The sequence below is a fragment of the Protopterus annectens genome, chromosome 2.part1 (assembly GCF_019279795.1).
Source record: "Protopterus annectens isolate FY-2018-M chromosome 2.part1, PAN1.0, whole genome shotgun sequence".
Classification (NCBI taxonomy): domain Eukaryota; kingdom Metazoa; phylum Chordata; order Ceratodontiformes; family Protopteridae; genus Protopterus; species Protopterus annectens.
In genome coordinates, this window is record NC_056729.1 from 140,472,253 (window position 1) to 140,495,599 (window position 23,347).

At 37.5% G+C, this 23,347-nt stretch overlaps 1 protein-coding gene across 3 annotated transcripts in view; it reads left to right on the top strand.

Annotated features, from left to right (window-relative positions):
• The window catches only part of PACRGL (parkin coregulated like), a 592,831-nt gene that overhangs the window by 37,737 nt on the left and 531,747 nt on the right, over positions 1-23,347 (top strand). For all 3 annotated transcript variants that reach the window (XM_044062079.1, XM_044062078.1, XM_044062080.1), the window contains exon 3: positions 8,863-8,930. In XM_044062079.1, the coding sequence (XP_043918014.1) occupies positions 8,863-8,930 (68 nt within the window). The remainder of the gene's footprint in view (positions 1-8,862; positions 8,931-23,347) is intronic.

The following is a 23,347-nucleotide window of genomic DNA, read 5'->3' on the forward strand; positions in this document are numbered from 1 at the left end:
AGGATGCTGCCCCAACCCCCAAACAATTTCTGGAAAAAGTCCGTCAATGGATTTGGTCCTGGTTTGGTCATGGCTGACACCTGCTGAATCACCTCAAGATGGTTGTCTATCTCGTGTTTGTGGTCAGGAATATACGAACAGCACTCCTCCTGGATTAAAGCGCACGTACCTCCTCTCGCCACTAGGGTGAAGTCAAGAGCCATGCTATTTTGAAGCACCACTGTTCTCATGGCAGTCAGTTCATCATTCACCAATTCTAGGGCAGAAAAGGTTGCATTGCTCATTATTTTGAGAAGCTTAGGCAATCTTCTCAGTTCCCAGATTGATTTTGTTGCTCCATATGCTGGCAGTACACCTGCCCACGATATAACAGCAACACTCAAGTCCATGTGTGACAGTCCGTTGCCCACAGCATGATGGTTTTTCCAGCGCACATCGATTTGCCCCATTGGATTGACAGGCTTCTTGATTTCTCGAACATTCTGAATTTGCCCTTGAGGTAAAACTGCTGTGTGTCGTATGGCCGGAACCAGGTACCCCAAAAAACAACTGCCGGACCAATTCTCAGGTAGCCATTTATATACTTTTCTACCGCATATAAAGTAACAATCTTCTACTTTAGTAGTAACTTTACTATACCCTGACTCTGCATGAAACATTTTTTTGTTAATTATGGACAGTTGCTTATAGAGGTCAGCATTATGTTTTACTTCATCAATTGTCCTATGCATCAGTTCAACAAATGAATCATAGGTCGTGTTGCAATAGGATCCAATGTTATCAGGTTTAGTGTAGCATCTATAGGGAACAGTCACATTGCAATTGCTCCAACCCACCTTGACTGTATCATTCTTATAAAAACACACAGTTCCCTTCTGTCGAACAGACAAGTACAATGCTACTTTATCTTGTGATGTGACATCTGATGTATCATGAATTAGATTTTCCCAGGTCTTGTTGGCTCCTAGGGGAACTGAAGTTAACAGTAACCCCCCCATATGCTGTTGACAAAGCTGTGCAAATCCAGCAATTCGAAACATTGAAGGTTTCAGCATACACATATTTGATTGCCTGGTAAGTGTTAAAGTTTGGGTGCCACTCTGCACGCTTGTTCAGTTCAATTTGTGTGGTTGAGAAAAGGAATGGCCACAACAAAAAGATTACAGTCAACAGGATGGTTATGCAATACTTTTGTGGAAATGGTTGTTCTGCATTTCTGTTTTCTCCGGCTCTTCCAAGTAGGTGTATTTGGATCTTACTGGATTCCTTCATTTTTACTTTGGACATGTGCTCTTACTCTCTACCGTAATAGGACCTTCAGCACCGATGGTTTCTTCACTGGGGTTGAGATGGATCAGTCCTATTGATCTGACCCCCCTTTGTAGCCAGACTTTGTGCTGAGGGCCCTGATGGAAAGGTAAGATTTTTGTCCAACTCAAAGTTCTTAACCAGCTTGCAGTGCGTCAGGTGTATCCACGAAGCTTGTTCTGCTATCTTGACTGCAGTGGGTGTCGAAAGAAGCACCTGGTAGGGACCTTCCCACCTTGGTGAAGCCCAATTTATTCGTTTCATAATTTTGATCCACACCCAGTCTCCTGGCATCACTGCCACTTCTGATTTTCGGTTTGTTTTCTATCTGAAACAGAATTTGACTGCAACGGATGTTTAGAACTCAACAACTTTTTCATATATTCAGCTAGTGTAAAATCAGCTTCCTGGTCTGATGACATGAGAAGTTTCCACTGGGTTGTATAATAAGCCCTTCCAAATAGTTTTTCAAAAGGAGTCAATCCTTTTGCTGTAGGGACAGTTCTCATGCTCAACAGTGCCAGGGGTAAACAGTATAACCAAGTTTTTCCTGTCTCCGCTATTAATTTTCTCAATTTGTTTTTTAGTATACCATTATGCCTTCCAGCTAGCCCTGCAGATTGCGGATGGTATGCACAATGATTTTTTTAAAGAAATACCAAAATGCTTACTCAACTGCTGTATGGTTTGATTTACAAAGTGTGTACCATTGTCACTGTAGATTCTTTCCGGAATACCAAACCTAGGAATGATTTCCTTGACAAGTACTTTTGCCACCGTAGCTGCATCTGGAGTTTTGGTTGGAAAGGCTTCCACCCATCTGGAAAACATATCTACAATGACAAGACAAAACTTCTTATTTTCACATTTGTTCAGTTCTATGAAATCCATACAAATAGTGTGAAATGGATATGGTGGTGTGGGGAAACTCCCTTGTTTGGGCTTTATCGCCCCCTGTGCATGATGTTTGTTACAAATCTGACACATCAAACAAAACTTTTTAGAGTAGTTTGTAAATCCGTACGTTGTGAACACCTAGTTCACCAGCTGTACCATCCCCCTTGTTGAGACATGGCACTGCCCATGGCTCAACAATGCTGCATAGAGAGTAGTATTGGTTTTCCCTCTCTAGAGATGTACAGCCCCTTTTCGAGGATTGCTCCTCGTTTTATCCATCGCTGTTATTCAGCTTGCGTAGTGAGTGTCTGCATTGTTTTTAACATATCTAGATCTAAAGTTTCAGAGGGTTGTAATTCCTCATTTAAAAGAAATACTTCTGTGACTGCTTGTTTTGCAGCTGTATCAGCTCTCGCATTACCTTTTGAAATTCTGTCTTGTTGCTTGGTGTGAGCTGTGCATTTACAAATGGCTATTTTCTGAGGTAACTGAATAAATTCTAAAAGATCTAAAATAAACTGCACATGATTTATAGGTTTGCCAGTAGATGTTATCATTCCCTGTTTTTTCCACTGTTGTGCAAAAACATGTATAGTAGAAAAGTGTACTGGCTATCAGTAAAAATGTTTACACATTTACCCTTTGCTAAGGTACATGCCCGTATCAGGGCAATCAATTCCGCTGCCTGTGCAGATAAATTGTGTGGTAAAGGTTTTGCTTCTATAATCCCAGTATCAGAGACTACTGCATATCCTACTAGGTTCTGTCCTGCAGGACCCCTTTTGCACGAGCCATCCACGTAGTATGTCACCTCGACATTATCCAAGGGGACATCCGTGAGATCTTTTCTAGCTAGTGTCTTTTGCTCAATTACCTGCAGGCAGCAGTGCAGTGTGCCGTCTGCAGGGGTCGGGAGCAGAGTAGAAGGATTTAAAGTCTCAATCGTCATATGAGGTTGGCTCTAATATAGTCATACAGGAAAGATGCCTAGCAGGGGAAAGATATGCCACCTTTTCTTGTAGTAAAATAATCGCGACTGCATGAGGTACTCTCAAAGTGAGAGGGTGGAACAAGACTACTGAGGCTGAAGCCTGTACTGCCATTGCAGCTGCAACTACTGCTTGTACACAGTGGGGTAAGGACTGTGCCACTGGGTCTAGTTGTGATGAGTAGTAAGCAATGGGGCGTTACTTATCCCCATGCTGTTGTGTTAATACTGATGTCATGTAACCCTGCTTGCAATCTACAGTTTGGAAAAAACGTTTATGGTAGTTTGGCAATCCCAGAACTAATGAGAATGCTATTAACTGCTTTAGTTTACAGAAGGCAGATTCTGCCTCTGGTGTCCATTGTAACAAATACTGTGCTGCCATAGGCTTCTTATATATAAGGTCCGTCAGAGGTGCCGATTCCAAGGCATAGTTTGGAATCCATCTCCGGCAAAAATTAGTTGTAGCCAGGAAGGACATAATTTCCTTCTTGGTAGTGGGTTTTGGTGCTTGCAAAATTGCTATTTTTTCTGTCCTCCTCTAACATTCTACCTTCCTTGGATATTACATATTCTAGGTATTTGACCTGTTTTTTCCAAAGCTGCAGTTTATTTTTATTTACCTTATGTCCCTCAGTGGCTAAAAATCGTAGAAGTGCTATGGTATCTTCTCTACAATCCTGCTGGGTGGGGGCCGTCAGCAAGATGTCATCAACATAAAGTAAAATCTGACTGCCTCTTGGTGGGGTGAATCCCGCCAAGTTGCTTGCCATTTCTTGTGAGAATATCGTTGGACTTTCACAATATCCCTGTGGTAGTCGTGTATATGTATACCTTTTCCCCTGAAATGTAAATGCAAACCAATACTGGCTGTCAGGGTGTATCGGTATCGAAAAGAACACGTTGCTGATGTCTACCACAGAAAAATATTTTTGTTGAGGTTTTAAATCATTTAACAGGGTGTGTGGGTCTGGCACTGTGGGTGCCCTTGATATTACTGCATCATTTACGGCTTGTAAATCCTGGACCATACGCCATTCTCCATTGGCCTTTTTAACTGGAAATAAGGGTGTGTTACATGGTGAATCGGGAGATTCTACTAGTATCCCTCCTTTAAGTAAGGCTGCTATAATAGTCTTTATCCCTGCCTCTGCATCTTTTCTTAAGGGATACTGTCTTTTTTGTGGTCTGAATGCTGACTTTGGCGTGTTGGTAACTGGCCCCGCTGTACGAATGAGTCCTACATCTGATTTCTCTGTTGACCAAAGAGTCTCTGGTATGTCTCGTAAGGCATTCTCTTCCTCCTTTAATAGGAGTGTCAATCAGCTGTCCTCGCTAGACTGCAAGTGCACAACTGGGTTGGTCTGAGTCATCCAATTCAACTTTTGTACTTGTATTCCTTGTTCTGACAGTTCTAGTTCTGTCTCTTTCTCCCATCTCGTGACTTTTTCTCTTAGGTCTGCCCATTCTATATTTCTGTTTTTGGTTAAGCTAACATGTAGTAATCGATTAGATTTATAAAGTGCAAAGAACTCCTGGGGCAATGAACAGCTGGCTACACTGTTCCCTTTTGTGTCCCAGTACAGGTTACGCAATATCAATCTGTTTGCATGATTCTTAAGTAACTCTTGCTCATATTCCTTATCAGTTCCTGGTATGTTGCAGTAATACAGGGTACAGTGCAACAGGTGTTGCTTATCAATGTCAAGGGAGGGGAACTTGCTGATGGCTAGATTTATTAACTCTTTGGTCACAGTCCTTGGACCAGTCGTAACTAAGTCCTGGCTGTACCAATAAAACATTTCACCCTCCGATTGCACTACAAAGGTGTTAATCTGCCACTGTGCTTCCATACCCTGCATGGTTGGGACTACTGCTATACCAAATAGCTGCATGAGGTCTCTGCCCAAGAGGTTTACTGGGCATTTTGCAGAAACTACAATTTTGCTTCTTTGTGTCAATCCTGAAACTGGATCAGTTTGCCCCTGAGCCACAAAAAAATTTGACCTCCCTCCCTTCTACCAAGAGTGTAACTTCTGGTTTCGTATCTGCTAAATAGAGCTCCAAGCCCAATAAAGCTAGGTCTAATATTTCATTTTCTTCATTGTCACTAACTTCCTGCACTTCCTCTACTCCCTCTATCATATTCTCATTTGTCCTTTCTTTGCTAGCCCCTTCTAGTGATTCTTGACTACCATATAGTCAGTCCTCGCCCTCCTTGTCTTCCGTTGTTGCCTTCTTGTTTTTCTTGCAATCCCTTGCCAAATGTCCCTTTTTACCACATTTAAAACATTCTCCCCTTTTTTTCCGCCCTTCAAAGTCCTCTGATCGCTGATCAGATTGTTTGTTTTCCTGCTCGTTTTTCTTGCCCTTTTTCCCAGACTGTACTACATAAACTTCTGCTCCATTTTCTACAGAAAATACTTGAGCTTTTTTTTTCTTTTTGCTATTAAAATGCCTTTTGGCATGCCTAGCATATTCAAGTAATGATTGTAACCTGCTTGTACGATGGTCTACCATGTGTTTTGTAATAAAACTGCTTATAGGCGTGCTACTGCCTTTTAAAAATGCATTCTTTAACTGCTGTTCATATGGGGAATCTTGTGTTTGATCTTCAGGAACCTGCATTCCACAGTGGTTATTAAAACATTCTAACAATTTGGCATAATACCGATCAATTGTTTCACCTTTTTGTTGGATGCATTGATTAATGCAAGTCCAGTCTGCCCTAGGTTTCCATTTTTCAGAGATGTGGTCTGTAAGGACCTTTTACTCTGGTGTCTAATTTTGTGCTGCTATATGGGGGGGTCTTTGTGCAGCATCACGGGGATTCCAGTTCCCACTAATCATGTACCAATCTGGCCCTACAATTTGTATAACTACTTTTTCTATTTTTTTTCCATTTAGGTTATAACTTAACCTACTTTTTTGTAAATTTTTTGAGAATTTTCTGAAATTAACCTTTGGATGGGGAATTCCCTTAGTGGTTTTCCGGATATCTTCCAGAGTCCAAGGTCTATACACTAAGATAGTTGGGTCCTGATTGTCTTGACCTGCCTGAGGATTGGGTACTTCTATAAGCGGGCATATTTCTTCTTCTTCACCTATAGATCGTGAATTCTTAACTATTTGCCGTAACTCGATACCTTCTTCTGAATTACCTGCCTTTGTTCGGGACCTGGTCCCGATGGGATCTCTAATTTTAGTCAGTTTTAATTTCACAATATCTCTATCTTCAGTGACCGCAGGATATAGTGGGGGTGGACTAATCTGTTCACTTGCTTCATATTCTGGTAATGGAGGCGGAGGTGCTGATGCTATTACTAAATTATTATCCTCCCTATCTAAAAACATTGCTTTTGAATCTTTGTTTTTTTTGTTCCCTACGGTTTACTTCCTCCAGCCACCTGTGTGCCAGTGGAATTCCTAACCGACGTTGCTTTTTTACCCAACCCTTTGAATTGTTTTTGAGCTGTTTGATAAGCGAGGATTTTTTAAATTTTCTGTCAAATTCGTATTTATTAACCCATTTTGAATAATATCTAATATTGTCGGCGCGCTGCGACTGCATATATTTTGCGTCTTCCATTAACGGCGAGTTCTGGGGTCTTTTTGTGCAATTATTACCCATTTTGTTTTACCCTTTGATCGTTACGTAACTTCTCTTAATTTTTAACGTGGTACCACGGATTTTGTTATAGTCCCTTCAGAATGACTGCCTACTTATTCTGTTTCTCCTGAACTGTGACAAGACAGTAATCTTTTTTGTCCCTGACTTGCAAAAATACAATCTGACAAAAACAATACACATCTAGTCCCTGATCTAAAACAATAAACAGAAAAGTAGATTCAACTTACCTGAGCCTACGTGATTGATCACCGATTCGCGGAGACCCATCCTTCAGTCACAGATCAGAAAGTGGCTGGCCTCTTTTGAACGACAATTCAGTCGGAGGACTTTCCATATAAGAAGAACCGATTTGGTTTCTTCCCTGTACGGTTTCAACCACCTGGCCGTCTGATCCGAGGTGAAGAGAGGGTTCCGGTCCGAAGGACCAATCTGTAAAAGGAAAAAACTTCAAAGACCAATACACGTTAGGTTCAAGCAAGGCACCCTTTATTACTTGCAGCAAGGAGACAAAGCATATAGGTACAGGATTTGTCTGGCTCTTCAATGATCAGTATGTTATAGTTCTCTTCATGTCACACAGAAAATGTTACTATTCTATTGCTGACATAGTTGGACACAGCTTTCTGTATGTTTCACAGAAAATGTTACCAGACTTATTGCTGACTTGATCGGATTATTTGCTGTCTTGCAAAAACATTTTGAGAAAAACAACCTGGCCTTGGGCTTATTTTACCCCACCTTACCTTTTCAATTCTTCAATTGTACAGTTCTAATACATGTTACATTTTGTCTAGATTCAAGGTACATTTCTAGCTTTAGTACAAGTAATGCTGACTATGGTTTATACTTTCAAGCATCTATCGTTTTCTTTATCAAAGCTTCTAGCAGCTGCATATTTTCTCATGGTATAAGCAGAAATGAAATATCTAAGTTCATGACATTAGCAGAAATGTCTCTTGTTATTTTCATGACATTAGCAGAAATGAAATGTCTCTTGTTATGTTCATAACATTAGCAGAAATGAAATGTCTCGTGTTAAGTTTCTAATAGCTGTGCAGATTCATGCAGTGTGAACAGAATAAATGTATTAACCCTTTTAAACCTCAAATGCACTAAGCATGCATGTTACTATTATATATTTTTCTAACAGAGGATGAATGAGATTTAAGGGAAGGCAGGAATTAAATGAGCTGTGTAATGTTCGACTGACAATGACTGTATAGAAGATTATATGTGATGTATAATGTTTACAACTAAAAATATGTCAGTATGGTTTGTTTTCAAAAATATCCCTCCAAACATGGTATGTTTTCAGCCTATGTCATGAATGATAATTCAATAAAGATGTTTCCTGTTTAAAAAATACCGATCAAGCATTATGTTGAGTATATAACTTTTGTTTATTCATCTGTAATGATATTTTTCAATTGTATATGTAATTGCATCACTTCAAGAAATGCAGTCCCTTTTTGCACTGATGCAAGAGTGTCTTCTATGTCATTTTCTGTCAAGCCTTCAGGTAAAGAGGAAGAAATACTAATAAGGCAATGAACTTTTCTAACCTAGATGTGCATAGCTGTATTTTAAAGTCCCAATGGTAGAATCTGTCGTAGAACTTTGTAGGTTTTGTGAAATTTTGAACATGAAACAAAAGTTCTGCCATGTTTATAAAATCAGTACTATGACTACTGGATATTTTTTATGGACTAATAAGCTGAATTGTGCCAAGTGGAAACACACTCTAAGATGAATAAGCACACAAAAGATGCTACTACATGTAACTAGATTTCAATGAGATTTATAAAGTGCCAGCTCTGATATAACTAATTATTTTCTCTAATTCTTAACTGTAAATGTCTGTTCACATAGTGTCAATAACATTTTTTGAGGTATGATTGCTGAGATATCCTTAGCTTTGATATAATTATTTTTTTTCTGGCTTATAGTTTAGAATACAACTGTATTAACAACAACATCAACATTTTAAGAGAGACTTGCTGAGTTATAATATATTTATTAAAATTATTTTTATTTTTAGTTCAATAGCCAACAAAGACCGCAATCGGCCTTTGCTGCTGTCTACTCCAAAGGAGGCATTCCATGCAGGTAAATGAACTATACAGTATGTATTTTATTTTTATACATAACCCCGCTTTCAGTGGAACATTATTTTTCTCAATTTGTAACTGAGATTGGCATGTGCAAAAGGAGGGCAAATCATTCCTTCTCCCTGAAGATCTGTAGTGTATGTAAATATGTTGCTACTATTTTTAATTTTGAAATTAATGATTAATATACATGTCAAAGACAAAGTGTTATGTATGCCTTTTAAATGCCGTTGTGACTTGTATCATATTAGTGAAAGAGCATGAATGTTTAAGGTAAGGTTACAAGAACATATTATGGACGTAAAAATAAAAACAGAAAGCCCTGTTGTAGCTTATTGTGCAGCTTTTCATTCAACTATTTGAGAAATTTTGTATTAAAATTTATTATTCAAGGATTCTGTTTATATTCTTGTGCCTTGTGTCCAGATCATGGCTGAAAAGGATCTTCAGCCCATCCATTCGATTAAACAAATAAAATGCGTACTAATGTGTTAACAGAAGGGTGTTTAATAACAAGATTAAAACGTAAATATGATTTTTGTAACCAGTTTTTTTTCTTAAAAGTCATGCTTATTTTAGTGACATTGTGTTCTTTTTAAAATAAAATTAAGAAATGAAGGTATCCTTGTGTCAGTTTCCATAATACTGTCTGTTAAATGTGATTCGGCTTAAGGTTTTCAGGAGTTGGAGCATTTCCATGTGTGAGTCAGTGCTAGTCTTATGTTGAAGTACCACAGTAGATCATCACACAGTCTGCATGCAGTCAGCAGTACTGAATATCATCTTTGGTTCTTCAAAGCATAAAATAAGCCATACAGATGCAGATGATAAACAAGTAACCCCGAATATAATAACAGTCCCACTGTAAGCACATTGTGCATATTCAGATGATAATCTAGAATATTGAAGGTAAACATTGTTTTTTTTGCAAAAATGAGTCATTTAAACTATAAGCCATACTCTACGGATTTGTCTACAAATTAAAGTAAATCCTGGGCTTGTCCCCATTTCTCAGCAGTACTATATGTGATGCTGTGCAGATCCAACATGATAGTGATGTGCTGTGCTGATGTGGACAGATATACATATATATATATATATATATATATATATATATATATATACCCCTTGTTGGCAGATTCTTGTCACCACTATAAATACATTATATTAGTTCCTTGGTCATTCTTGGCCTTCAGTTCTTCAGCTTGTTAAGTATTCACTTTGCACTTTTCAAAAATATTTCCAAACAGTTTGATACATTAAACATTACTTATGCATATTGCTAAAAAATCTGAAGTCTTAGTGTAATGACTTCCTTGCAGAAATCTGTTAATGTGCTCCTGTGGTAGACAAGTTCAACAATATCCACTATGAATGCATGTTTTGTTTAGAAGCTTTTGATTAGGAACATCTTGTATAGTTGGTAGTCGTTTTCCTTGTAGAGACTTTAATAAGTTATTGTTCATTTAAAATTAAAAGGTCAAAGGATTTACAAACATTTTAGTGGGAAAAAAAAGACATTAAACCAAGGCCCCATCTGCCTGAGCTGGAGGTAGCCCAGGTGGATATAGAATATCCCATGGCACTCAGTGCTTTTATTAATTTTATCACAACAAATCTCATCAACTGCATGACATTAGTCTGTTTCTTCAAATGCATACAGAATTTCCAAAAAAAGTATGCCCTGTGTCCATTAGTTTGTTACATAACACCTTATCACATCCGGCATACCAGAGTGTCCAAATGATATATATCCATTTACGTTTTTCAAATAAAGTAAACTGCTTAGCTGTTCTGGTACCCTAGAAAACTAAATCACCAGTTAAATCATTAATATGCTTATATTTTCTGAAGGTGTTCCAAAAGTGTTTAACTCTATTTTATTCAAGAAAAACATGGTCAATAGATTCTAACAGACCCCAGAAACAATACCTTTCATTTATACCTTGTATAATGTGATGATTTAGCAATTAATTTGTACATCCTAAATATAATGTGATGATTTAGCAATTATTTTTTGCATCCTAAATGTCAGAAAAAAATCCTGCATAAATTGTTTGTTGTACAAACCCATTCTTGTACATAAACTTCTTAAATTCCGACTCTAAGGATTCCCAACCAGGCTGATAAAATAAAAAAAATAAAAAAATCAGGGGATTTTAAAGTAATCATTGTTAAAATTTCAACTGTTTCATTTTGTAAGAAAATTTCTACTTATATAGACTAGCAAATATTTATTTGATTGTTTTGTTCCCATCTAATAATTGCTCATACTAAGTAGTCAAGAAGTACAAATGTATTATTCATAACCTTCAATTACACCTGTAAAAATATCACATAGTAGTTTAGAACTGGATAATGTATCTGTCTAATCTACCATCCTGATTAGGCCTATATAAAATTCTTCTTTTAATTGGGTTTAATCCATTTCTTCTTTTAATGGAAAATAAAATACTTAGAAGTTTAGTATAGTGTTTTTCTTGGAGTAAACAACTTGAGTTTTTTGGCTTCCTAACAGAAATATGTTTTCAATAACTTCCACAGTGCTTACTGTAAATATTTTGTGTGTTTGAACTAAATTTACTTAGCATAACTTGTAAAATTTATTTCCTTTGCTCATAACCAATGTCTGCAGAACCAAACTGTATTCCTAATGTAGAAAATGTATCTTTGGATAAAGAAATCCCCTCTGTTTCTCCTTGAAAGTCAGTTCTAATATTGTTTTATATTTAATGTACATGTGTAAGAACTGAAGTGCTCATTTCATCTTGTATTATAAAGATAAAAAAATGCTCAAGTCTTATTAGAATATATTACTATATCAACAGTGTATATTAGTAATGGTGAAAAATGTTCGCATATAGTAGACCTACACGTCTGCATGTTAACTTGATACATCACTGTAATCATGTATATGCCAAATAAAAGCAAACTTAATGGGCATTCTTGTCATGTGCCTGTCTATATACATACTAATCTACCCCCAAAAAACTTAATATCAAAACTTTTACATAAGAATTTTCATAAACACTTTTAATTCAACTCACCAGCTTTGTGCTGAGACCTAAAGCTGATAGTTCATGTTGACATAAATGACCTGAGATGTATCTCCCTGGACAATATGAAGAGAGACCATATTGATCTCTCTGAATATGTGTCTCTGGCAGGTATGTGCACTGAGCAGCATTCTACCTTCACAAAGAATGATGCTGCAGTACAAACAAAAGATGGTTGACTTCAGTAATTACTTAGTTTCTGGTGTCTTTTCAGGGGGATTCAATATTTGTCATCACGTAAGGACATGGTTAACAAAGCAAGTCTCTTTCAAAGGATTCTCTGTATCTGTCCCCCCAGGCTTCCAATGTTGGCTAAACTTTATCCACCCCATTAGAACCTTTTTTAGACAATGACAAATTGACAAACCTACTAATATAGCAAATAAAACATAAAAAAACCTGCTTAATACTAGGAGGCTAAACAAGAAACTCCACATTCTACAAGCAGTATTCACTCTGGAAAATATAGACATCTGTGCCATTACTGAGACATGGTTTAAATCTTCAGAAAGTACTCCAGTAGGGCAAGGCTTCAGTGCTTTCCACGCATTTCATCAGTTACATATTCAGGGACAAAAGGTAGAAGAATTTTGATCTACATTAATAAGTGTACTTCTGGATTGGTTTAGCAGGACAATGCCTGGGAGATTATCCGTGTGCAAATCACCATTGACAAAGTCCCATAGCATATCCTAGTAAGCTACTGGACAACTTCTCTGTCCAGAGATTCCCACAGCTCACACCTAGACCTACAGGAGACACTCTCCATTAAACCAACCACCTTATTCATGGGAAACTTGAACTACCTCTCTGTAGACTGGGAAACATACACTGCCTCAAACTCACTGGCACAATGATTCCTGTTCTATACTAACACAAATACCCTTTACCATATAGTATGCAAACCCCTGATACTTACCAAAATAGGAGAGTGCTGCACCCCCCCAGTGTCATGTCCTCCCTGGAGAGGTCAGACCACAAAGCTATCTCCTTTGAAATAAAAATCAAGTTTGTAAACCCTGTAAGAATTAAGAACTATTCCAAAGCAAACTGCATCCTATTGAGGGATAATTCTGTCAAAATGAAATGCACCTCCTAACCCTTGGTTCACAGCAACCCATGCTGAATTGTTCACAGTAATGTAATTGGTTATGTAGAAACTGCTGTACTAGAAGTAAACCCAAAACAATCTCTGAAACAAAACACACTAGTGGAATCTTAACCTTAATAGGGTATATAGCAAAAGGAAAAAGGTAATGACTAAAATCAGAAGAGCAACTCCCATAATGAATAAAGATAAGAGGTTTCTGATTAAACTAAACAGGAAGCTAAGAGGATTAATTAAGCCCAAGAAAACCAGTTATGAGGTCAAGATGGCCTCACAGTCTAAAGACAACCACAAGGCCTTCTACATATATGTCCTTAAACCTCAAAGCCAGCACACAGCAGTATGCCAAACTGTGGTAAGTGGTGCCACCTTCACTGAGCAGAGCGACATAATGATTCTGCTGTCTGACAAATTCAGCTCAAAGTTCAACCCCCCCCATCCCCCCCTCCTGCCTCCCTCATGAAATACATACTAGCATAAACTTTCCCAACTATTAGCAGGGAGCAGGTCCTGGTGGCGCTCAGTAAAGCCAAACTCACATTGTGAATGGGCACTGGCAATGTCCTAGGATGCCTCCTAAATATCTTGAAACATAACCTATCAAGGCCACTTGAGTCACTTTCCAATTACAGCCTCAAAATAGATTTTGTACCACAGGAATGGAGGACTGCAATGGTTATCCCACTTGAAAAGGGTGGACCATCATCCGACCTGCAGGAAACTACAGACGCATGAGTCTGAGTAGTCTAGTATGTAAGTCCATGGAAAGAATTATCATGGGAATGATCAACAGATGTAGGCAACCTTCAGACACTGGACCAGTCTTCAAGGGAAGGTCATGTCTGCTAAATCTGGTGGACATTTTCAAGAAAGTCACCAAGGCAATGGATAAGGGGAAATTAAGGGGAAAATGGTACACACCACCTACCTGGACCTGGCTAAAGTGTTCGATACAATGCTGCGCTCTGATATAGTTGACAAATGTACTGCACTGGACATAAACCCCTACATAACTGGCTGGATTGCCAGCTGGCTCACAGACAGGGCACAAGAAGTCAAGATTGGTGAGATGACCTCTGCTAAGAGACTAGTCAACAGTGGGATATGTCAGGGCACCTTCCTGGGACATTTCCTATTTGGGATATCTACTTGGAGGTAAAGGCTAATGTTGACCAAGTTTGAAAATGACTACAAATTGGGAGCTGTCGTAGATTCTACCCTTGATGCAAACATTCAATAAGAGGGTCTAACACAGACTAATGACTGGTGCCAATGTCAGGGATTAAAACTCAGTGCCAAGTAATGCATTGCAGTGCCTTTTTGGAAAAATGCTACCCAGGCTATTTACTCCATTGATATGACACTCCTGTAATCCGGGATCTGAGAAAATATATAGACCGTAATCTGAACTTTGACCAACATGAGGCCAAGGTAGTAAGGCAGTCATTCTATGTCACCCCACTTATAAGCAAGGGCATGGCATCCAGGTGCAGGGAAGTTATAATGCAACTTTAATCAGCCCTTATCAGACTAATCATTGATTATAAACCCTCCTTCAGCATGTACCTGACCAGATATATACAACAGCTGGAATGCCCATAATGGTTCCTTACCAGGAGAATCCAGTATTATAAACTCTCTGTACTCTCCTATAAGTTACTGAGAGGTGATCAATGCCTAGTGTACAAGGCATCCTCAGATCCAGTTTTGGTGGACCTTTTGCACATCCACTAAATGAACAGCAGCAGAACCACAAGATTTAAGGATTTAAATTTTGATTGTGACATAAATAAAATGTTGATGAGACAGTTATGTATCTCGGAGGGATCCTCATGCTCTGGAATAGGCTACCTATTCATGAAGCAGAGTCCATCCCTAACCCTACTTAAGTATAACCTTGACCAGTGGATGGGAAATCAACAATTCACACTGGGTCTGGCATCCATTTCTATGATAGATGGAGGCAGACAGTAACTGTGGCCAAACTAACATACAACACATAACCTTTAGAAACTTCCTAACATTCTTCCTCCTAATAATGCCAGTATTACAGAGGGCCACAATTAGGCTGAGGTGTACAGCTAGTGTTATAAAGACCCTGGTGGTTGTTAGTCTAGTATACACTGTAGATATATATATATATATATATATATATATATATATATATATATATATATATATATATTCATATTTATACATATATATATACACACACACACACACACACACACACACACACACACACACACACGTGCATGAGAAACAGAATCATAGGCTTTTTCTGTGTCTAATCTACACAGTAACCCTTGTTCATCATTATGCTTCATTCTTTTCATGTATTATTTTACAGTCCACAATATTCCTGATACACTCAAATTTGTATTTTTGCGGGTACTTGTGGCAGTATGTCTTTCATTCTTTGTTGAAAAGTATGTGATAATTTATAGCCACTATTAAGCACTGAAATAGGTTCATGTGGATACGAAAAGATTGTCTGTGTCTTTCCCTTTCGATATTGAAGTTAGTAAAGACATGTAACAAGACTGCTTCAGATCAACTGACACTCCCTGAAATATTTTTTCACTAAAGACTTTGGTTAATAAGTATATTTGCCCATCTTCTAACGTTTTATAATAAATATAGGATATCCCATCTTGTCCCAGGGAAGACTTAAAACATACCTAAGTGCTAGTTTCAGTTCCACGGTTGAAAGGTTTTTATTCCGTAGTATATTTTTCAGAATCCAAGGAGCAAGTTTTATGTCTAAGGACTCATCTGTAATTGTTGTATATTTCTTCATACAGTAGAACTCTACCTGGAATTGTAAAATAGTGTGGGAAGAAATAACCAGGGAATTGTTATGGCTAGGCTTGTATAGGCCCTAGGGCCGATAGCCTAGTACCAACCTATGACTATAAGTTGAGGCATATGTATAAGAACAACCCATCTTCAGTAATAATCCATCTGTTAAAGAAAATGGTAATATTGCTTTTTTGGCCCTGCCTTCTTATATTTGAAGTTATAGCAGTGTCAGTGGCACAGCTGGTAGACTGTCACCTTTGGTGCTGGAAGTTCATAAGGCTGTGGGCTCTTTTGCCATGCAGTGACCAGATTATTTTTTAACGTGCTGACATTGCAGTGCAGCATTGGAGTATTCTGTACTTCTGAGTGTGCCATGCTTTGGATGAAATGTTAAACCGATGTCTCATCTATTTGAGTTGGTGGCAACACTGGTGGATGTAAAAGATCCAAGGCTCTTATTGAAAATAATAGAGATTCTTGGTTTAAAAAAAATAACATCGTACAAAACATAAAACACAAGCCCTTACTTAACTTAAAAACCTTATTCAATATTCTTTCTCTCTTTTTTTATATTTATAAAAACATACAAAATTAAACAACTTTCATAATAACTTATATTCATTGTCTTTCTCACCCTTTCATCCATAACCACTTTTCTGTCCCTTTTTATTTCATGCTCATCCTATTTTTGTTATACAAAATTTAATCTGGTCTAGTCAACCAAATATGCCAAGTACATGAAAATAATGTATTCACTATATCCCTCTTATTTTTTCAAAGCCTGTATAAAAACACATGCAGCTATTTGCATATCATTTTTTTTCAATATTCCATTTATCTCCCATTCATGATTAGATTTTTTCATTCTTTCATTCACTGAAAAAAAACATGCTCAAAGGTTTCCCCATTGTTACATACATAGCATAAGTTTCAGATAATTGCTTGTACTTCATTGCTGACTTTAATGGAAGTTTGTATATCAGTCCCCACAAAATATCTTCACATTATTTGCATACCTAGATCTATTTTCCTACTTATGTTTATGTAATTTCACTTTCTACTCCCTGCCATGGTCAGTTATGTAACATTTAACCACTATTTTTTTTTCAAAATACCTTCCCTATGTTTTCTCACCTCTGTAGTTTAACTTTTCCATTCCTTTATTTTATTCATATATTCAACAGCTTCTCCTTCACGTTTTTTGCATCTCTTTTACACTTTCTGGATTTTATCATTTTGAAAATGTGTTCATATCTTGCACTTAATATTTTATTTGCATCATTTTCGTATAATTTTCAATACTCAAATTAAATGAAATGATCGTCCACCTACCAAAAATGGAGTTATTAAACCTAAATTCTTTCTGTCTTATGCACTGCTTACTGTACCTCTTTATACAAATTTAATCTAGACCCCCAAACTGCATGAAAAAATCTAACAAATTATTTTCAAGCCCTCTTGGAAAAATCCTAAGTGACATAATTTTGCTCATATTACTAAGTGTATTAAGCAAACGTTTTTTCTGAAAATATATGATTTCCATGCAGGAGTGTAGTCCTTTAATGTCTTGTATTAAATCATTCCATTGTTTTAGTATAGTATGTCTACAGTAAAATAACACTTCGGTATCATGTCCAGTAAAACGTATACCTGTTATTTTCTTTATTTTTTTAAATTCTTTAAATTTTTTCCTCTTCTTAGTAATCCAGCTATCCTCTGGAGAAAATGCAAAACATTCCCTTGCTTCTAACTATTAGAACAGTATCATCTGCTTTGTACATCATTATCAGCAGTTTCACTTAGTCTCTGTAAATTAAATTTTCCTCACAATTATTTATTTACAGTTTTTGGTTTGGTAATGCATACTATTAAAAAAAAATGTCATACTCATCGGCCATCGCATGCATATCCCTCTTTAATCTTCAGTCTGTCTGTTTAACCAGCCATTTACTAATATCTTTGTAGCTGCATTTTCATAAATAACATTCCAAAAATAAAAATAATTTTATCTGAAGGATCGTACTGTTTTTAAATATTTCATAACAGACTAGGACATATATTATCAGATGCCTTTTTATGTCACATGAAATAAATTTACCTTCAGTTTGGTTTTATGAAATTATGCCTATTACTTCCTTAACTATATCCAATCTACTATCCTTTCTTTTCATCTAATATACTCCAGCAATTACCTTTTTATACCATTATTAAAACTCACTTGAAAAACCATCATGACTATTTCATAATCCACATATTTTTATGGGTCTCCAGTTACTTAAGCATTTCTTATCACCCTTTTCCATATAAGTCTAATAATACTTGTACACATTTTTCTTTATTTCATGCCTTGGTTCAACCATTCACATATCAGTTTTGGAATACATTTCAGTTCTTCCTTGCCCATCACCCCTTGGCACAAACTCAGTCCTTCCTCTCTCTATGCTTTTTTGAATGTCATAAATAGATTGATAGTAATTTCTCTGCTTAGTATATCCATTGTTTTTTTTTTTTTAGAAATGTGTTTAACTTCCCCATTCTGCATCTCATATAATCTGTTTCTGTGCATACATAATTAATTATATAACTTAATTATTTTTTCTTGTTTGTTGTGCGTCAGGCCTGGCAAGCCAGTACGTAAAAATCAACTGCCAATCATTAGCAGACCGGAGTTCCACTGTGGCGAGCCGAAAGACACAAACGAACATTAGCTATCACACCTTTCTCATTATGTATCTCTGTTAGCATACATTTGTTACATGCTATTTGCCTACTTAAAATGGATTAATTTCTTCCTTTCTACCTTTAACAGCATATTTATGCTGTCATAATCTATGTCTTATATTTGCTTCATTCAACATAAATATTAGTTATTGGTACAAAATTGCATTCTCATTATTTCATTTTATAACTTCTAATTTCTGATATTCTTACTCATATTGTTTTTTACTGTTATGCCATGAACATTCTACAGTACAGTTTTATAGTTTCTTTTGTAATAAACCTTGTATTCTAACCAATTCCAATTTTAAAATGTGCCAACAGCTTAGGAGAGTTTTTTACTACTCTGACCCCTTGAAGGTAGATCTTATGTGAATCAGATTTTGTCAAACATGTTTCAACTTTCCAAATATACCTTAACAGGTGTGTATGCTTATGCTGATACTGTTCAGCTTCAGCCATCATGTTAAACACATTTAAAGAGATTTATTTGGGTATGTAATTTTGACGATAGACAGAAATTCTGAGTTCCCTTCTAGACACAGAGATTGCATTTCAGCCAGCTGCCAGATATGTTATCAAACAATGAGATGAGAGAGGTAAATTAATGCAGGGAGTATCCATTTTTTTCAGGTCCTCGTGTTCTTTTTCCCAAGCAAAGGTCAAGCACCAGCTTCTGAATGTTTATGCCAGGGACCCAGTCACCTTCTCTCTTCCCCCATCTCCTGTTTCTGTTCCCATTTCATACAATCTGATCCTCAAGATCCCAGCTTGATGTCAGATAATTTCAGACAAATAGATTGTGAAGGTGATCAAGGAAGTTTACAGCTGGCAATGGATAGAGTCTCCACCTTCCTTCAGGCAGGATACCTCCTTACCCTCCTAATCAAACAGAATTATTTCCCCAGGTGCACCAACAAATGATACAATCAGGAGTCATAGAACAATTCCTGCAGAAAACTTAGGAAGGGAGCTTTATTCTAGAATGTTTCTGATTCCAAGGAAGGAGAACTCCTAGAGACCAGCTTTGGATTTCCCCTTTTTCTGTCTGTAAAAGTTCCAAAATTCAAGATGTTAACCCTTCAGACTAAGTTAACACTTCTCCCAGACCGAGATTTTATAGTAATTTTAGGCCACTAAGATAGTAAACATCACTTCCCCATTGCCCACAATTTCTGGAGATACCTAAGATTTTGTGTATCTAGATCACATTATCAATTATCTGCATTATCCTTTGGGTTGTCTGCTGCACAAAGAGTGTTTGCAAAGTGTCTAGCTCCAGTGGTGTCCCATTACAGTCTGCACGGTACCTACATTTTTCCTTATTTAGATGGCTTGTTATTCTATACAGAATCTTCGCCCAGATGAAAGAGATCCTTAACAAAGGTTACTTCTCTCCTCCCTCATCTGGGATTTCAGCTAAACTTGCAAAAATTACCCTGACTCCATCACACAGGATTTTATTTCTTGGGTGTCTTATAGACAGTCACATGCAAAAAAGCATTTTTACCTCCGCACCAAATGAGTTTTTATCAAGAAGTATTCCTGAACTTTTCTCTTCTATCCCAAGCTTCAGCCAGATAATTCCTCAGGATTTTAGGCTTTATGGCTTCTATGATCCACATGATAACACTTGTCAGACTGCATATGAGAAAACAAATAGTGGAATCTCAAAAACATGAGGACCAAGCTTATTCATCCCCTTAAATTTCTAATTCCAGTACTGAGATCTGTAAAACTAGAACTACAGTGCTGGAAGGATCAGATAGCTTGTCAATCCAGGGCTCCCTTTTTTTCTTCCTACCTGAACATGATCTGTACTGATAGAAACTGCTTCCCGAGTGAAATCGAAGGAGTCTATCAGAGAAAAAGTGCAGTATCTACGTGACAGTTTGGACAAACAAAAGCAAACATGTTAAAGAAATGCTGGCTGTAATTCATGTAATAAAGTGTTTACAACATCTGTGGGAAGCAGGTCATCTTCAGGTGACTAAAGCCAATGCCATAGTTATGTACTTAAACAAGGAGGTACCAAATCATACCTTCTATGACATCGGTACCAGATCATACCTTCTATGGCATCTGGCAGTGATAGCTTGGAAGTTATTTCTTCAGCAGCTTGAAAGTTATTTCTTCAGCATTCCCTAACTCTACAGGTGTGTTATGAGTCAGACCAATACACTGTGGCAGACAAACTCAGCAGATCCTGGACAGACTCTCACAAGTGAAGATCAGTACAGAAGTATTCCAGGAATTGATCCAGATGTGTGGAACACCTTAAGTAGATGTGTTTTATCCTTTTATAACAGGCAACTAAAATAATTATGTTCCAAAAAGTCTTGAAACCAAACCTGTAGAACAGATACATTTCCCTGGTTGGGGATGTTCCTGTATGCTTTTCCACCCTTTCCAATGATTTCCTAGGTAATTTTGAAGATTCAAAAATCATTGTAGTGACTCCCTTTTGGCCCAGGCAAAATGGATTCTCTCTTCTTATGGAACTGGCCAAGGGCAGTTACCACAAGCTTCCTAACAGACTGGATCTACTCACAAAGGTCAAGGGGCATTTTATACGCTCTAACATCAAGCAACTTAGCTGCCTGGATGATTCAGTTTTGATACCTTTTGGGCACCTTTTTCATGAGGATGTGCATCAGGTCCTATGGAAGGCAAGAATGCCTGCTACCAGAAAGTCATATATTGGCAAATGGAAAAGATTGTCTAACTGGTGCCTAATAACCTGGATACCTTCACAGATTTGACATGCTTGCGATGCAACAATTTGTGTGAGTTACTATCTTTTGGGTTTTCTTATTCTTCTATCAAAGTACATTATGTGGCCATTTCAGCTAGTCTGCCCATAGATCCTCCACTTCCTTTACTGTTTGTGGTTAAACAGTTTTTGAGAGTGTTGCACATGAGACCCTCTTCCAAACAAACTCCTCCTTCATGGGATCACACTTTTCTGCTGGAAAAAATAACTTTGTAACCCTTCAAACCTGTTACTTTGACTGATTTGATATTCATTACTTGGAAAGTTATCCTCCTTATTGCTCTGACTTCTGCAAGAAGAGTGTTTAAGTTGCAAGATCTTATTTTGGGGAAACTCTTATCTGGTATTCCATAGGGATATTTCCCTCTGAGGAGAAACTTCTCATTCATGCCTAAGGTTATCTTAGTTTCCTTTGAATCAAACCATCAATCTCCCACTTTACTAGCTGGATCCTGAACACAAGTGGAAAAGATTCTTCATGCCCTGGATGTAGATAACAACTCTGGTACTATCTTGAAAGAACCAAGTCTTTCAGGTACACTAACCAGCTATTTATTTCCTATTCTGGGATTAAGAAAGGTCAGTCAGTGTCTCAGCAGATTATTTCTAGAAGGCTGTTCTTTGCTGTTGTGTTTTGTTAATCTCACTATGGTAAACATATTTCAGGTGGTGTTAAGAAACATTCTACCAGGGCCTTAGCTTCTTCAATGGTTAACTGGAAAGGGGTGTACTCTAGATACATTGTAGACGCAGCAACATGGTCCTTCAGCCATACGTTTACAAAGCATTACAGACTAGATTATTTTTCCAGGTCCAGAGCAAGCTTTGCAGGGACCATGCTCCAGGGGCTGTTGGACCCTTATGCTTACTTCTGCTTGGTAGTATGAACTTTGGTATTCTACCCTTAGGCTACTGCACCATTGAGAATGATGAACATAATACAGTTGTGTAAGCTGGACTTGCCCACAACAGCTTCACTGCTGCAGTAGCCATACACACTCATACCCCACTTACTATACATACCCACTTACTATACATAGAGTGGGTTACAATTAATAATTTGTTTTATATTTGTTAACCACAGATGTTCAGCTGGGCACAAAGGCCTCTTTTCAGCAGATGCCCAGGATGAAAAGCTCCACTAAATGTAGTGCGAGCAAAATCTTTTAAGTTAATACAGCAGCAACAATATTAGGCAGAATACAATTACTCTAAACTTTGCAGTGGCAAAATAAATAAGACAGTAACTATACATACAGTAGAAAAGCTTAACTTCTAATTATACTCTATACAGATACAGTTAATTAAATAACTAGGCAGTAGTATAGATGTCACAATACAGAGTACCAAGTCATTTAGAAAGGTTGCATAGCAAAAGTTTGATTTAATTTTGAGACCTAAATGAAATGAGTAGTAAAACAGAGTTGAGATATAGGTAGATGGTGGGGTGGTACTGGTAGTTAGTAAAACAGTAGAGGAGAGCAGAGGTATAATAGAAAAGGGGGATGGAAGCGGAGAGGTTATACTTATTCTGGAGATGTACTGCTGCAGAGCCAGGATGTTGAGAGATGTTGTCTTAGACGTGTTTTGAATGCCTGCTGATTTTCAAGAAGCCTGAGAGCATGTGGGGCAACATTCCAGAGGGTACCTACAGAGTTTGACTATAAGGAGGCTCCTGATGCATTTTAAGCTTAAGTGACTGAGAGGAGGAGTTTGTCTTTTTGAATGAAGAGCTTTTGTAGGGTGGTACTGCTGAAGCACACTTTCTGGTGCTGGATACGTATCTGAATAGCATATTAGAGTATAAACTAGTAGTAGCTGACTACAGTGGAGTTGATGTGGGAGTTCAGTCCAATTTAGTTGTTTAAGGGCAGAATATTTATGAGTTCTAAAGGGGCAATTAGCAGCAAAGTGAGCTATTTTATTGTAACATTTTTTCCAGCTTTGTGTGGAATATT